Source organism: Glycine max, chromosome 9 (assembly GCF_000004515.6).
Source record: "Glycine max cultivar Williams 82 chromosome 9, Glycine_max_v4.0, whole genome shotgun sequence".
NCBI lineage: Eukaryota > Viridiplantae > Streptophyta > Magnoliopsida > Fabales > Fabaceae > Glycine > Glycine max.
In genome coordinates this window covers 36556324-36573793 of record NC_038245.2, presented here as the reverse complement: position 1 = coordinate 36573793, position 17470 = coordinate 36556324, and the positions used below count along the sequence as shown (strand labels likewise).

The following is a 17470-nucleotide window of genomic DNA, read 5'->3' as shown; positions in this document are numbered from 1 at the left end:
GCTTGTTAGATACACAAGAGTCAAGTTTTCACATTTTTTCTAGTTTTTAAGACCTCTAATGAGGGTTTTGACAAATGTCTTTATTTAGTTTTTAAGGGTTTTAATAACGATAAAACTTATCTTTTTTATTTTATTTTTTTATTTGTAAGAATCAATGATAATATTAAAAGATTTACAGCATTCATATATCTTGTTTTGAATCAATTGAGCTAGATTCTTTGATTCCATAAAACTTATTATTCCCTTTGTTCCAACATATTTCTCTTCCTAAGTTATTTTATATAGGTAAAGAAAAATAATAAATAGATAAAAATAATAATTTTATAAAATTAATCTTATATCATTATTATATATTTATAAATTTTGTGATCCATCATCAATATTATAAGAGTTATAAGTAAGAGAAAGTAATTAATGTTATTACATTGAGAAACTAAAATATAATTATTTTAGAATAATTTTTTTATATATAACAATTATAATGAGATGGATGGAGTAACATTGATTAATTTACTTGATTATTAGTTTTAAAGAAAGTTTGTTTCTTTTAATTTAGACATCTTTCTCAATTCATGGAAGAGTCGTTATTAAGAGGGTAAATGGTTAACACTAACTCCCGTTTAAGATGTAAATTAAAAAAAATTAGATAAATAATTAACTAAGTGATTATTTAATAATTTTTAAAATTATATTTCAACAAAGTCAAGTATGTTTTGTAAAACTCTTTCAAACATCTCTTAATTAATGAATGTTAATACCTCCGTATTTTTTAGTTGTTGTTTAAGGTTGTTTTGTAAAAATCAATAAATATAATAAATGTCGTTGATTCTATTAAAATAATTGCATGATTTCCTATTTTATTTCCTTTTTACCCACTTGACAATAAATGCATGAAAATTAAATAAAAATTAAGAAATAAAGTAATATTATAATTGATAAAATAATAATTAATGTGATATTTAATTTTGCAAACGACAAATAAATAAAATATATATTTTTCAAAATACGATAATTAAAAAGGAATGAAGGGAGTTATATATATATATATATATATATATATATATATATATATATATATTGACATTATTTATTGTATTTTTCTTTTAAGTTTACATTTTTACTTTAAAATTTTATGACTTAAGAGTATGTATAATGTTTGGATTTGTATGTTTTACCAAAATATTATGTCAACCTGATCCCACCCGCCATTAGTTTGACTACATCGATCGAGTAAGGTTAAAATTCATAACCTAACTAAAGCATTGGGTAAGGATTGAGTTAGACTAAACTCATCCCATGAACATCCCTGGTGAACATGCATTTGACTTATTAGAATACATTTGTACTGGATTTCACGAGTAAAAATATAGTTACCCACTACAGAAAACTCGTCATATGAAATTATTCCCAATAATTACGCCATGTGTAGATTTAGATGGTTACATATCATCTAATCATTTAAAGTAAACGTCAAGGAGTAATAATTTCCTTTATGAAATGCAATGTTCTGCCTGTGAACAACAGAACAAGCTAAAGGGAAGAGAGATTCAATTGGCATAAACTTCATCTATATATTTTGCCACACGGATACCTTTGGTTGCTTTGCCTAAATTTCAAGTAAGAATTTGTTAGTTTATAAAAAAAAAAGATGCAGATAATATATGTGAATAGAATTGAGTATTCAATTGAGTATAACCGAGGATATCTTTAATCCCCAAATATATACAACTTGTTGTCTACATTAAAATGTATGTCATGATAATTTTTGAAATTGAAGTATGAATTAATCAATGAAAGTGGTATGTATTATTTATTTATTTATTACGCATACTTTAGAAGATCAAGAGATCAGACTTGTGAAGATGGCCAAAACTACTAGGTCATCTTAGGTTTTTAAGTTTTTTTTTATATGCTTAAAAATTAATTTAAATTATTAAGTGATAAATTTTATCATGACAATATGTATATAATTTTTTGTATACATAATTTAAATATTTAATTGATAAATTTTTAAGGTTATTAGAAGTAAAATTGAATTTTTTTTAATGTTATTAATAAAATTGACCAATTATACTAGTTTTAAAAACCAAATTAATATTTTAGTTACCTAATATGCTTTCTTTCAATTTTCTTTTTTTTTCTTTAATCTATCCCGTAATAGTAAAATTAATATTTTTGTAATGTTATTAATTAAATCGACCAATTATACTAATTTAAAGAACCAAATTAATATTTAGTTACTTAATAAGTATTCTCAATTTCAGTCATCCTTTTAATTATTTTTGAATCTATCTCTCAATAGAAGTAAAATTCATACTTGCATCCACACATGAATAAATGAGATTTGTTAATATATATATAGTGCGGCACGGAATAGAGTATATTAATTAACTACATTATAAATTATAAATATATTTTAAAATAATATATAGTTGTAACTTGTCACTAACGTATTTTAATTAAAAAAGTTAGTTCCTTATTTATGTAATGCAAGAGGATTTTAAAATTATTAAAAAAATAGGAATAATTTAGCCAATGTATCGAACAAGAATGAGGATCAAACAAAAAAGTCAAAGCAACACTCACTTAGAAGGAAAGAACATGAACATCATTAAAAGGGAGAGAGAGAGAGAGAGAGAGCCTTCATTTTCTCATACATTTGTGTTGTGTCCACCTTTCTCTTTTGTTCCGCATCAGACAACAAAACCACCATTAACACCGACCTAAATCACATTCCTAGCTACCACATTCAACCGTTCTTTTTGTTTTACCCTTCCTCTGTCTCACAAAGTTAGATATCGAGAGAAAGGTGCCACGTTACCATCACAGTTTCTTCTCCACCAAATCCAAAAGCAAAGTTTCCAATTTTCTTCACATCATAAATACACATCACACCCCGTTGCGTTAAGGTTCTCCTCCTCCCGCTTCATATATTTTGTTTTATTTTTCTTTGTTGAGAGTCTCCATTGTGAAGAGAGAGAGAGAGAGAGTGATGGGGAATTCATTTGGGTGTTCGGCTTCCGGCGAGAGGTTGGTGTCGGCGGCGAGGGACGGCGATTTGGTTGAGGCGAAGATGCTTCTGGAATGCAACCCTTGTCTTGCAAAGTACTCAACTTTCGGGGGTCTCAATTCCCCTCTTCATTTTGCAGCTTCCAAGGGCCATAACGAGGTTTCAATTCTCAATCTCAATCACTTCTTTTTTTTTTTTCGTTTTTTTCATTTTGGTGAGTTTCTGTTTTTACCGGTTTTCTTCGACTCCCTTCTGATTTTGTTTATCTGGGTTTCTCTTAGATTGTGGCATTGTTGCTTGAAAATGGAGCTGATGTGAATTCGAGAAATTATTGTGGGCAGGTATGGTGGTTTTTTTTTTTTTTTTTTAATGTGTGGTTAATATGGCAGGTTGATTTTCGGTTTGAATTTATGTTTTGTGGGTGTTGGTTTTGATTTGGTGAATATACACGGTTTGATTGCAAATGGCGTGGTGAACTTAGGTGAATTTTGATGTTGGAAGACTATTTTGTGTGTTAGAAATTGAAACAAAAATGAATTTTTACCATTTTTGAGTATGATTCTATTCCGTGCCACACTGATGTAGTAGCGTGTGGGGTGTGCATTGTGATTATTCACAGATCGGTGGATCTGGTGCCTATTCAATAGGTGCCAGCATGATAATGTGAAAGATTTATACAATTTTCTTTGGATGCATGTTGCTTTGCTTTTTTATGCATGTGTATGATGCACTGATTCAGAATATGGCTTACTAAATGAGATTTTGGTTTGCTTTGATCCTTGATTTGAAGACCGCTTTGATGCAAGCTTGTAGATATGGACATTGGGAAGTTGTACAGACCCTTCTGCTCTTCAAATGCAATGTGAGTATGAGTACTCCATTTTATTTACTGTGTTCATATAGGAGGAATTTTCTCTCTCCTTTTTGTCTTTTAGTTATATTTGAACTGTTGGATGGAGACCATAGGTTACAGCCTTACAGGGTTGGTTGTTGAAAGTTGAAACTATGTGTTGAGTGGGAAAGGAATTGTCGTCTTCAAGTGTATTTTTCTACTTACATGGTTAAAGTTTCTTTTTAAGAATAACTAGACTGTAGCCCTTATGATAACAGGTTATGAAAGCAGATTATCTCAGCGGGAGGACAGCTCTTCACTTTGCAGCCATCAATGGGCATGCAAGATGCATTAGGCTTGTTGTGGCGGATTTTGTTCCAAGTGCTCCGTTTGAAGCATTACATGCTCACATGGTTGCTGAGGGTGATGCATCAAATGTGAAAAACAAATATGAACAAAGGTGCGCCTTTCCTTTTCATTATGTAATTCTTAAAACAGTATACCAGTGCAGTGAATTTCATGTGATGTTTTGTATTTGTCTCATTTGGTTGAATTACTAAGATATTTTCACCATTGGTAATATGCTTGTATTAAAGTGTTCTTTGTATTGATGTCATCATGTAGTTTGTATTTTATCTACTCTTTCATGCATATGTATTTACTCATTTTAGTTACTACATAGTATACTAATTACGCATTGGTAAAAATATTAATTGTGGGGAGCTATGCTTAACTTTCTGTGTGAGTTATGACATTTAGTAGGGATGCAAGCAGGTATGGGCTATAATACATGAGACAACTTTTTATGGCTTGGTTCGGGTAATTGGTTTGGATTGGACCATGATCACTCAACTGAGTTTATTTGGTTCGGGTTATGAGTTTGTAAACCTGAAGTAATACAACCCAAACTGAACATCCCCAACCAGATTTTTCAACAATCAGCACCCCTATTAATATTATACAACCAAAACCATGGCAAGATTTGCAGTTTTGCACTGTTTAGCTTCGTTTGTGAAGTTGGCTTTGTTTTCTGCAATTCCCACAATCCCACTCAGCATAGCCAAACCCTGCATGACCCACGGTGGAGACACCAGATCTTCTAGAGGTTTACACAGCAGTGGCGTTTCTGATGGGTTTGCCAGAGGTTTGCACAGCAGTGGAGATGAGATCTATGGTTTCACCATTCACCGCCACCTGATTTGCCATTTTTTGCGTCTGATGCGCACCCTAGTCATATTGGTGTCATTAGGGGACTTCTTTTTTCCATCTGCGACAGCCTCATGATCGTGGATTTGGTCACCAGCGTTTCAGCCCTTCTGCTGCCTGCAACAAATGAACAAATTCATTCCTCTGCTTGAGCTTCTTCAAGTTGAAGAGGGGTGATGAGGTTGTTGCCTTGTGGGTGCTGTCTGTCATGCGATGATTGATGAATCAAGGACGTTTTGGGAGGAAAGAGGAATTTGTCAATAATTAATATTTATTTTTATCACCAACCCAAACCAACCAAATAGAGATTCGGTTGGTTTGGTTTGGGTTTCCTACCTAAACAGAGAACCCAACTCATCATTGTTTAATTGATTTGGATTTCTGAATAGCACCAAGCCAACCCAACCCGGCCAGATTACACCCCTAAGTCATTGAGTTTTCTTTTAGTTTTTTTATTGATATTAAGAATGTTTTGAGGCATGACTATTCTACAAAGCTGTAATTTTTGTATGTTATCTTCTTGCTATTTATTTACTTTATTCCAGTGCAGTGCGCTGTCCAAGTTTATAAACAAAACAGCTGATGCTGGTATCACTGCCCTTCATATGGCTGCATTAAATGGGTACTTTGATTGTGTACAACTGCTACTTGATCTTAGTGCTAATGTGTCAGCTGCAACATTTCATTATGGAACATCAATGGATTTAATAGGTAATCTTTTGTTTAATTTGCTGACAAATGTATGGTTGTTTTCCTTTCTTCTTGAAAATTACTGATGTGCATTGATATAGGTGCTGGAAGCACTCCATTGCATTATGCTGCTTGTGGAGGCAATTTAAAATGCTGTCAGGCAAGAATTGCTTCAACTTTGATGTGATATTCCATTTGGTCTTTTCTTTTGAATATGTCATGATGCTCTTATTTTTTCAGATCCTCCTTGCAAGAGGTGCAAGTCGAATGGCTTTGAATTGCAATGGGTAAGATACTTTTAATGGAAACTTTAGAACTAACTTTACATTCCCTATATAACATAAATGATGTAAATTTGATTTTTTCCCCTCCAGATGGCTTCCACTTGATGTTGCTAGGATGTGGGGGCGCCATTGGCTTGAACCTTTGTTGACACCTACTTCTGATGCCACAATATCATCATTCCCTTCTTCAAATTATTTATCCCTTCCTCTCATGAGTGTGCTCAACATTGCCAGGTAGTTTTGCAGTCAATATATCTTGATAATGAAAATCATAAAGAGCAAGGAGAACACTCTGGAAATATTTTGAAAAAATATTGGGGACTGTAAATAGCATTAAAGGGGAAAATAACCAATAAAGGAATTTTGGGAAGATGAGAAAGTACATATGTATCCAACCTAATTTTCTCTGAACAACAAAGTAATGGATGCACTACAACAAAGCTTCAATTATGAAGGACTTCGTCCATTTTCCAGATATGCTAAATAGGGTGCTGTGATTTCATATTTTTCACTGTTTGTCTACCTGATAAATAAATATACATCAATTTCTTATTTGTGCATGTCTAATGTGATGTCAACAAATAATACTTTGGGGAAGTGGCCGAGGTTCTTTAGATTTTAAATTTACTATTAAAAATATTGAAGAAGAGATTACTAGAGTGATTAATGTTGTTGTCTGTCTGATGAAATAAACTATATTATAGGTACAAACTAAAAAAATTAAACTTTATTTTCCTTGCATGTTTGGGAGAGAAGAATTACTTGAGTATTTAGTGTTCATTATTCAGCCTATGGGACCAATGGCACTTTTCCCAATTTTGATTTCCAGTTTGTGATATAAGAATCGAATGAGTGTCCTCTCACTTTCTGCTTGGGAATCCATTGCCATTTTAGTTGTGCGTATATAGAAATTCATTTGAATTTGAGTGGGTTGAGTGGATTATAGTTTTCAATTTTTTGAATTGATTTTTTTGCCCTCAAGTCTTATAACTTATTATGTGAGGGTAATAACGTAAATTACTAATACAAAATCAATTCTATTAATCTTTAATGTGTTTGCCAAGATATAATTTAAATTGTAAGCAAATTCAAATTTCATTTTTTAATAAGTTCCAAACGTGTGAATTGATTGTTAAATCAGTTTCATTTTTTCTTATGTTTCCACACATAATTTTATAGTCCATCTTCCTACATAAAGTAATAGCTGGAGAGCATGGTGTGGGGGAATCTTCATCTTATTTATCATTAAACTGTGCGTGTCAAGTGAGAGGGCTTTTACTTTGATTCAGAGGAGTGAATCTTGGTTATAAGATAAAATCATGAAGATTTAAGATTAAATCACAAAATCATGACTTTTTTTAGTTATGTGATCATTAAATAATGATTAGTCCTACCATCCATATATAGGGCATATAAGAAAAACCTATATTCATGATGAAATATTTCTTTTACATTAGAAGTTGGGCCCAAAGTCATTTTCACTTTGGATCCTACCATTTGTCTTGTTTGGAATGGAATGCAATGATCTTGCCTATTGTATAATTGTTCAAATCCACGTAATAATACCAAAAGAAATGAAGTTATCAATCCATTGAAAGACAAGAAGAAAGAGAAAATTACTTTTTTGTTGATGTCCTTTTCCTGATGTACCGAAGTAGAATTAAATGTTAAAATACTTCTCTCTTGTTTACTGCTGATGCAAATGGAAGATTGGTTTGAATAACTGCAGAGAGTGTGGACTGCAATCAACTACAACCTCCTCTAACGAAGTTGATGCTTGTGCTGTCTGCCTGGAGAGACAATGTTCTGTGGCTGCAGAAGGTACTGAATTCTATCTTTTGGATATCTGTTTAAAGTATATATGCCTGCGCTTCTGCATGAGGATATTTGATGAACTGCAGTTCTTTTCTAAAGTAATGAAGGAAAGCAATATGAGATTTCCTGAGCCAATCCCATGTTCTCTTTTTTCATTTTGAAAACCCGGGGCTGGGGTGGTTCTTTTTACATACTCTTTTGCACTATATTTGCAAGTTGCAACTTTCTTTTCTTTACACATTCAAGTTTTCGATATTAGAAAATGGAAAACTTATTAATCAAGAGGATTGAGTAAGCCGTGGTGTTTGGATCATGAAAAGCTCATGATACCAAGTTAGATTTCATGGTGCAATGAGAATTGACTGAGAATTTGGGAGAACTGAAATTCTGAATTGTTATTCAAATGAGAGAATGCTAGGGTACGAGTATTTATACTGATCTAATACAGTTGCAATCAATTATGACTGATGTGACAGCTAACAGCACCTCTAACTAGCAATCTAAACAGACTAACTAACAAAGTGCAGGCTCACTGGGCTAGATCAATTAAGGGCTAGATCAATCACTCTTTATATCCAACATGAAGTAGCTATTTTAAAAACTATTTCCAAAATATTGGTTTGGATATTATAAAACCGAAACACCTAAAAAATATGTTCTCTAACAGTTTTTATAAAAACACCGTTGCTCAACTGTAAATAACTATGTTAATTAATGCGAACTTTGTAATAAACTCATCATTTGAACGTCAGCAACACTGAAACCACAACTAAATATATGGACAAATAAAAACTCATACCTTTTAAAAACTTGAAAAGTTCTACCGAACACTTATTTGGCACATTTCATTCAGTTTAAAAATTGATCTTAAACAATTTTTCAAAACAGCTTTGGAAGCAAATTTTATAAATTCCAATCGGAAACCAAATCAAACGGAAGCTAAGTCATTTGTGAAAGACTTGCAGAGTGTTTGACATTTGAGCTTACTGGTGGATGCTTTCACAGTGTCACTGATCTCAAGACTTTTACATGCAGGATGTGGGCATGAGCTTTGTGTAAGATGTGCACTCTATCTTTGCTCAACAAGCAATGTTTCTTCTGAAACGGGTGGGCCTCCTGGTTCTATCCCTTGTCCCCTTTGTAGACATGGAATTGTCTCTTTTGTCAAATTATCAGGTTCCAAAGCAAAAGAAAATAAATTACATGTGTCCCTCAGCTTGTGTACCCCTTGCATGCTACATCCACGTGACCTAGATCGACCGTCTCTTTCTCTTACCCCCGAGATTCGAAGAAACCGTGTAGCTTCTGTTCCGTCGGAGATGCTTTGCCCCGTCACTTGTACTCCATTTCCATCTGTAGCAATTCCTCTGTGTACATGCAATGATGGTCCTTGTCCATCATTTGAACCCCGGGAAGCAGAAGCACAAGATGGATCACCTCGCCACTCACAAGCTGCGATGATGGATCAGAATAAAATGGATGGTCCGAGGCTGGAGAAAATGACATGCTCAGGCATGTTTTGGGGTAGAAGAAGTTGCAGCAGGGAGCATCAATGCAATTCAGAAATAAATGCTTGACCTAAGAGGTTGGGGCATGTCCATTCTTATTTTGTGGATACTTCATACAATCTTAGATAAAAAAAGGAGTCTATAGTTTATCTTATTAACCAGCCTCATATGGTGAAGTCCAGTGGATGTATATGTGAGGTGATAGATAATCTTGCATATCAGCATCCCACCACCTTTTTAGTTCTCAGTTATGATATTTAGAGAGCATTAGTAAAATTAGTATGAGCTGGTTGTTATTGCAATTGGATTTCTTTTTTATCATAGAAAACCAAGTGTTCTTTCAAAAGGAGAGGAAAAAGAAAAATAGCTTTCTGTTTTGGCTTGTCTCAGATAGGAAGTTCTGTGTAGTCTATTTGTTTGTCATTTATTTTATAGGTTTACAAGAACAACTTTGAGTACTGTAACGGCTTGTTGCTACAGTTGTAATTTCCCCTTTTGTGAACTCAAGGGTGTTTCTCCCATTAACACTAAATGTTATGCTGAAGTACTTGTTCAACAAATTTTGACTCCATGATTTTTTTTTTTATTTTTTTTTTGCACCAAGGATATCTCAATTGATAATCAAAGACTAATTCCTTTTGAGGCATAGAAATTACCCAAGTGAGTTATGTTTCTCTTAACTAATTAAGTCTTTTCATTCACGTGGTCAAGAACCAAGTTTCTAATAGTGACAACATGCTTAAGTTGATTTATACTGTGCGCATACAAATAAAATGACTTGATTCTGTTGAGAGCACTTCTATGAGAATTATTTCGTTTCTAGAAGACTTTATTTAGTGCGTTTGGATAACAACACACAAAAATCAATTTTATCCCACAAAATTATGAAGATATCATGAAAAAGAAGTAACTATGTTATTCATGAAGTTAATTAATCCACACACACTAATAGTTTATTTATAATAAAAATAAAATAAGGTTAAATAAATTTAGCATAAATAAAAAGTTGTTTTCTTAAGATATTGCGAATAATTTTTTAAAAGTACCTGAATATATATTATAAATTATTTTTATAATTTTTTTAAATATTTATTCAGGTACTTTTATATTAAGTATTTGGATTTTGTTTGAATAATGTTTTCATAATATTTACAGGAAAAGTAAATAAGATAAAATAAATTCAGTATTTTTTATAAGTTAAATTGATTTATGTACTTCAACTTTTAGAGTATGTTTGGTTTAGAAAAAAAAAAGTAAAGAAAGAAAAGGAAACCAAGGGAAAGGAATAGAAAGCGATTGTTGTTTAGATTATTTGGTAGGAGAAAAGAAAAAGATAAATAATATTTTTTCTTGTTTTTAGTTGTGTAGAAAGTGAAAGAGAGAAAAAAATATTTATGTAAAATAACATAAATATCTTAAATAAAAAAGATAAGCGATATAAATAAATACCTTTGTGTCTTTTACATGCATTTATAAAAAAAATACTTTCTTTTTTCAATTTGAAAAGAAATAAATTTTACATAATCTGTATAATTTTTTGATAACTTATATAATTTTTTCTTTTCTCTTGATACTTTGTGATTACCAAATGAAAGAAAGATTTCAAATTATGATGTTTTCTTTACCCTCGAATTAATTTCTCTTATTTTCCCCACAATAACTCAATTGGTTAGGGAAGTTAGATGAGATTTTTAATTGTTTTCTCTTATTTTCTCTTATTTAATAATCTTAAGTTCGAATCGTGTTATCATTTTAGCAAGGGATACCATAGTTTGTTGCATGGCTACTACCCTACATGTTATTATTATCATCTATTAATGGCCCCACTAAAATAACTTGGGGAAGTCAATGAATGATGTTAAATAAAATGCATATAGAAGAGAAATTCTCTGGGATTGGAAGACTGATTTTCTCCTTAAGTAGTTGCCAGTCACATCTAACTAATGACATGTTGCCACGTTTGAGGTCTGCATCCATAGAGAAAGAGACACGTACGCGACATTTCTTTATAAGGCCATATATTACTTTGTTTGATAGTTGCTGTGTTGTAGTCTGTCTTGTCTCAGCAAGCTTTTGTTTCTTCCATGGTTTTGCATAGAATATACATGCACAAGGCACACTTTTCAGAGAATGCGTGGAAGAGTGAGATGCCACCAAATAATTGAGCAATGATATTCATGCTTCATTTCTAGTTATGTTATTCATAATAATGTGTAGTTATAAATAATTAAAAATAATAAAATGTTTGATGAACCAAGAAACTATTTAACACATAAAAAAGGGAAAAAATAAATAAAAAAATGTAAATATCATAAAATTTTTATGATCTGATAAGAATATATATATATATATATATATATATATATATATATATGAGTTATTAATAAAATGTTTAAAATGAATAATAATTCATATATTAGTACTCAAATGTCAATTCTATCCAAAATGAGTGAATTGACGTAGTTGAAAGAGAAAAAAAATTATAAATATAATGCGTGTTGTGATAAAAAAGAATGAAAATAAATGTAATTATAAGATGGTGATATGTATAAATATCATTACTCATAAAAAAAGAATTATAATGGTATATTATCAATAACTGAAATATTTCATTTGTAACAAAATAGTTAATTGTTAAACAAATAAAATTATAAATGATGATGTGTGAGTATTCTTTTATTTTAAACATTTATTAATACTTGAATTTTTTTTCTCTCTTTTTTCTTTTTTATCACATTATGAACGTGTTGGATTCTTGTTTGTTTGTAAGACATAATACTTGTCTAAACAAAAGTCACCAAGAGTAGCTTCAATGTTTTTTTTTTCCTCTTTCAAATTGATGTGGTTTTGCAAACATATGTTTGTGAACACACTTCCCAACATATGTTATATAATCTATTAATTCTCTGTTATCTATTATCTATCTATTTACATTTGTATCTCATGTCATGTAACATTAACGTGTCTACCCACCATTTCCATAAAATTGCAAGGTGTGTACGTAGACAGCACATTAGTGATTAAAAATTAAATCGTAAAAATTTATCTTTTAATTAGTGTTAGATTCGTATAAATATATATCTTCTGTTTTTCGAAAGAAAAATTAATATCTGAAAACACAGGAAACAAAAGTCCAATCATGCATATTTTAAAGTTTAAACTTAAACTTTATATATACCATCTTTTGTCCTTTTGTATTTGAGACTACATTTTTGCTCCTTTTTTATACTTTGGTATCAAGATATTTTAATGAGAAAAAAAAATCATCCCTCAAATTTTTATCCTAGATTATTTTACTTCATCATTGTCTGCATCAGACATATGTGAAGGACTTGCTGATCTGTGCCATTTATGCTTAGATAGATTCAACGAAACTTAAAAATATCATAGGTATGCATGCGATCATGACAGCAATACTCGTTTGAAGGGTGTGGTGAAATTGAAATGACAGAGTTAGAAAGTAACTGTTTGCATATAACATGTCCTCCTTCTCATTAATTATATATCATCAAACATATCATTACACTCCGGACACACCTACTAGAAAGCCACACACAGCTTTGGTAAAAGCTATGTTCATTCCTATCACAACAACACCTAGTTTGGTCCCCAACTTCCCATAACCTATAACAGCTAGAAGTATAAAGTACATCAAGAATATCTACTACTTTTTGAACACCACCTACCTCACAGTTTCCCTTGTTTGTGGACTCCAAAAGAAATTGGAAAAAGAAAAAATTGATGAGAGGAAGAGATTTCATCAAACACACCTATCTTTCCTTACTCAACCATGCCAAACCCTAAGAAAACCAAAGGAAACAAATCTCATTATGAGATGATTAAGGTTGAAACAAAATTAATTTTATTTACTGCTGCAACCTTTCTTCTTCTTCTTCTTCTTCTTCAGGAATCACCTCCTTCTTGCGGCAGTCTCTCTTTGAGCATTGAAGTAAACTACAGCAACTGGTAGGCCAAGGCCATTCTCTTCTGAGAACCTCCTTGTGTTGAAATGGTCTCTTGAAGAAGGAGGCCTGACTGTCTGTCTTCCTCTCTGCTTGAACAAAATGAACACATACCTGTGGATTCCTATTACTGGTTTTGGACTCTCATAGCCCACTATCTCTTTACCTGTAAGAATATTACAAGCATCTTTCAAATTGATATTCTTTTTCTTTGTATAAAACTTGACTTATACTATATATATATTATTTTACACTATCATTTATCATTCAATCGTAAACGGTTATATATAATTGATAATTTATTTGACTTTTATATTAATTATCTTAAAAATCAATATCAATAATAACTACTGATTGAATAATAATATAAAATTTTACACTATTGCATATCTGGCCCGAATAGTAATGTAAAATATCAATTATAACTTCTGATTGGATAATAATATAAAGCAAGGTGTATCTAAGAATAAGCATAAGTAAGAGAGAGACTAACCAAAAGAGACATCTGTGGTGCCAGGGATATCTGTAACCGTCCTGGCAAATTGGCACCAAGTTGATGTGAGGGAATTGATATTGATATATAGTACAAAGAATATAGACACAATAGAGAGTTTCGATTATACAAACCAGTGGAGATGTTCCCTCAGATGTGGATCACTAGGACTTGGAGCATCTGGGTCTGTCATGATCTAAAATGTTCCATTTGGCCATTGGGGATAAGAGTGGACACATATACCCAGTGTTAGTACTAGTAGAGACATATAAGCTCACACATAAATCTAGGGTGAATGAGTAATTTAATTTACCAAGGTATAAGCAGTCCTCATGTCATCACCACCAATCTCAACGCGTGGCTTGGCCATAATAGTAGAAGGCATTAACTCATGACCATTAGCAACTTGCTTAGTGGAATATGTAACATTCATTCTTACACTTGGGCTGAAAATGTCAACCACTTCTCCTATCACTCTTCCCACAACAAGTGGTTGTTCCATTAGCCTAGACATCAATTGCAAAGAGAAGGAATGCAAGAAAAATGAAGAAAATATGCTCTAAAACTTTGTGTATGAGGGTATATGTGAAGTGAGAGATTTTGAAGGCATTTATAGAGTTATAATGAGCTTGGCTTGGATTAGAAGCATAAAGAGAGATTCCATACAGGTTTGTCTATTTTGGGAAAGGATTTCCGTTTTAAGAAAGCAAATTGGGTTCTTCAAAATTGTTAAGGGGACACGCTAGCTAGCTAGAGAGAATGATCATATGCTACACTTATTTATATATCCTAAGTGATCACTCTGATCAAAAGCTTGAGGTTGAATTGTATATATCAATGTTAATTTATGCTAACGGTAGAATCTACATGTGTTTTTCACGTATTGGCGAAACGAGAATGAAGAATATGTGCTATTTGTCCCACTACATTATAATATATCTTTGGCGAATGAGAATTCAACTTTTTGATAAGGTGCAGAGTTTCATGCACATGATTTCTTATTGAATGAAAAAGAAATAATATCAAGTTCGGGATTTGTATCTTAAATTCAGCGGAGAAACAAACTCTTGCATAATTATCAGAAATTTGTGCAGAAATAAAGATCTATTCATTAAAAAAAAGAGTCAGTTGCAATTAAGACTCATTTCCCATCGAGCAACCATTTTTCACTACAACTTTTTAACACGTTATCCGTTGTTATTTATGTCAAGTATTTATGAAATCCTACTTGATATAAAAAAATTACAATTATTAATATTGTAAAATAAATTTATATTATTATTAAATAACAAATTATTTTATATATAATTGGTTGATTTTACAATATATATATATATATATATATATATATATATATATATATATATATATATATATATATATATATATATATACATATGATCCTGTGACAGATCCAGAAGTATTGTGTTGTGGGGGCAAAACTTATATTATACATTTATTTTTTACCATGTATTTTAAACTATGAGAATTTATAATTATATATATACATTTTATTAAGAAAATTTTAAAAAGTTAGTGGGGTAATTGTCCCCAATATCCACCAAGTGGACCCGTCCGTGCGCTCTTCACATACATGAGAATATTTTATATAAGAATAAAAATATCAATTTTAATTATTAGATTAAAATAAAAAATTAAAATTTTATTTGATTATAAATTTTTTAAAAGATTTACCAAACAAAAATTAAATATCTTAAAAATTTAATTTAAATTAAAATATTTTTAATATGTATCCGAATCTTCTATTTCAACTAACAGTTGAGTTTAATCATTCTGATTCTTAGATAATATAATATAATCAGTTATATATATATATATATATATAATACCATATTCGAAACTTGATGTTTAAATAATAAAAGTCTTTTCTTTTCCAACTGACCGTTGACCAACCTTTCTTTTCCAAAACTGGAAAGTAAAATAAATAAAAAAGCAAAAGCGGTACATAAAACACGACGCTTACAAATCACATTGCAAATTGCATATACAGTAAAGTGAACACATTCTAATACGTTGTAGGCAGCCACATATGACAATTGACATGACCTTACACTTCTTGATTATTATAACTGATATTTATTTGGGGATGAACGTTTCTTACGGCTAGAAGGAGTCCTCAAATTGCATGCAAAGTATACTGTAGGTAATAAAAATCGAGTATATTTGTCAGTTTCTCAATTAACTATTAAGTGCTTGTCGCTTTTGGCACCAAAATTACGTTGAGGGAACATGACCGATTTTGAGTTTGATGTATAACTTGTTTCCATTTTCAAAATTTACTGCGTGGTGTTTGGACTCATCTTTAGACAGAAAAAATGTGCGTTTTCCATACACTATGATTAATATGTGAAGACGCGATTTCAAATAAAAAGAAATAATATGAGAAGTATAGTTAATTTTGAAAAGAAATACTAAGTATTAATGTTTATGTTATTGAAAAGTTTAATGCTTTTGTTATTAATTTTTTTATCTTATAAAAAATGTTTTGTTAAAAAAATTGATTATAAGTCTAAGATCCACAAAATTATCTATATTTTTGAAATTTAAGAGATTTTATTGAGTGTATATATTTACACCGAAAACAAGATATGGAAAGAACTTGATAACCATGCATCTTAATTCTCGTGTTTGTATATTTATTCAGTGAAATTTAAATTTAAGATTTTTCACCATAAAATACTAAATGCTAGTTATCAATAAGTAAGCTTCGACTTCAAGTCAATCAACCAAATTCCATCATGACAAAAAATAAATAAATAAATAATACATCATAGTAATTGGGGAATTGACATGTCAATTAATTATTGCTTGGAGTAGGATAGATTTCTCCTTAGATTCACGTCTAACAGGTGGCTGGCTCAGCTTAAATGAGCTGGTAAGATTCAATAAGAAAAAAATTGCCCGTTGAATCTTTTACACATAATTAGTTATTTTTATATATCTTCAGTTATTTTGTCAGAGGGAACAAATTAGATGTGATCATTTCATTCACTTAATATGTAATGGACATTAATGAGTATTATGTGTATTGAATGCATTTTTTTTTAATTTTAATTAATAGTTATAAGAATTAGGTACCTTGTTTTTGCCGATGAAAAATAAGTTATATATAAGATAAATATGTGTAATGAATTTAAATAAATAAAAAAGTATCTTAATTTTAGAAAGAAAATATTAAATTTAAAAATTAAAAAGAATTCATTTTAAAATAGAATTAACTGAGATTTGATACAAAATAATCAATATTAAAAAGTACAAGTAACTAAACGAGGTATTATTTGATAGGAAAAAATGAAAACCTTCCCACGAAAGAATTAAGAGATTTAAAAACTAATTGTTAATGATAAAAATTCACATATAACAAAGAGAAAGAAAATATAACAAATGATGTTCTCATTCAAAAATATTGATGATCTAGATTTTATTACAGGGATTGATTATTAAATTTAACATTTTAGACCAAGCAAATCTAGTTGAGTTGATCGAGTAAAGTGTGTGAATATAGTAAATTATTTGATATCATATTTAATTTTTATGGGATAATTTTTTTATTATCTTAAATAATTCATGCAACATGTTCAATATATCAAACTCTATTATTTAAAATATTTTTTTTACTGAATTCTAAAAAGAAAGTTAGAATGTCTAA

The 17470-nt window shown here is 30.6% G+C and overlaps 2 protein-coding genes across 3 annotated transcripts; one reads left to right on the top strand and one right to left on the bottom strand.

Moving 5' to 3' along the window:
- The first annotated feature begins 2554 nt into the window (after positions 1 to 2554).
- On the top strand, positions 2555 to 9905 carry LOC100784143 (E3 ubiquitin-protein ligase XBAT33). Its single transcript, XM_003533961.5, has 10 exons — positions 2555 to 3169; positions 3292 to 3351; positions 3801 to 3872; positions 4121 to 4302; positions 5599 to 5759; positions 5840 to 5898; positions 5979 to 6025; positions 6113 to 6256; positions 7752 to 7843; positions 8873 to 9905. The coding sequence occupies exons 1-10, from the start codon at positions 2993 to 2995 to the stop codon at positions 9412 to 9414; spliced, it is 1536 nt and encodes a 511-aa protein (XP_003534009.1). The 5' UTR covers positions 2555 to 2992; the 3' UTR covers positions 9415 to 9905.
- Positions 9906 to 12812: 2907 nt separating this feature from the next.
- Positions 12813 to 14548, bottom strand: TFL1.4 (terminal flowering 1-like protein 4). 2 transcript variants are annotated; one of them, XM_006587280.3, is made up of 5 exons: positions 14114 to 14548; positions 13935 to 13996; positions 13801 to 13841; positions 13225 to 13473; positions 12813 to 13145 (listed from the first exon to the last, which is right to left on the bottom strand). In XM_006587280.3, the coding sequence occupies exons 1-4, from the start codon at positions 14312 to 14314 to the stop codon at positions 13256 to 13258; spliced, it is 522 nt and encodes a 173-aa protein (XP_006587343.1). In that variant the 5' UTR covers positions 14315 to 14548; the 3' UTR covers positions 12813 to 13145; positions 13225 to 13255. The 2 variants fall into 2 exon arrangements, with proteins under 2 accessions (XP_006587343.1, NP_001276314.2); NM_001289385.2 differs by having other exon boundaries at positions 12816 to 13473; positions 14114 to 14314.
- Between the last annotated feature and the right edge of the window lie 2922 nt (positions 14549 to 17470).

Coding starts and splice junctions, on each gene's coding strand:
- LOC100784143 (XM_003533961.5), top strand. CDS start 2,993: ATGGGGAATTCATTTGGGTGTTCGGCTTCCGGCGAGAGGTTGGTGTCG. Junction 6,026..6,112: donor ATGGCTTTGAATTGCAATGG/GTAAGATACTTT, acceptor TTTCCCCTCCAG/ATGGCTTCCACTTGATGTTG. Junction 6,257..7,751: donor AGTGTGCTCAACATTGCCAG/GTAGTTTTGCAG, acceptor GAATAACTGCAG/AGAGTGTGGACTGCAATCAA.
- TFL1.4 (XM_006587280.3), bottom strand. CDS start 14,314: ATGTCTAGGCTAATGGAACAACCACTTGTTGTGGGAAGAGTGATAGGA. Junction 13,842..13,934: donor CTGAGGGAACATCTCCACTG/GTTTGTATAATC, acceptor CCAATTTGCCAG/GACGGTTACAGATATCCCTG. Junction 13,474..13,800: donor CACCACAGATGTCTCTTTTG/GTTAGTCTCTCT, acceptor ATATTCTTACAG/GTAAAGAGATAGTGGGCTAT.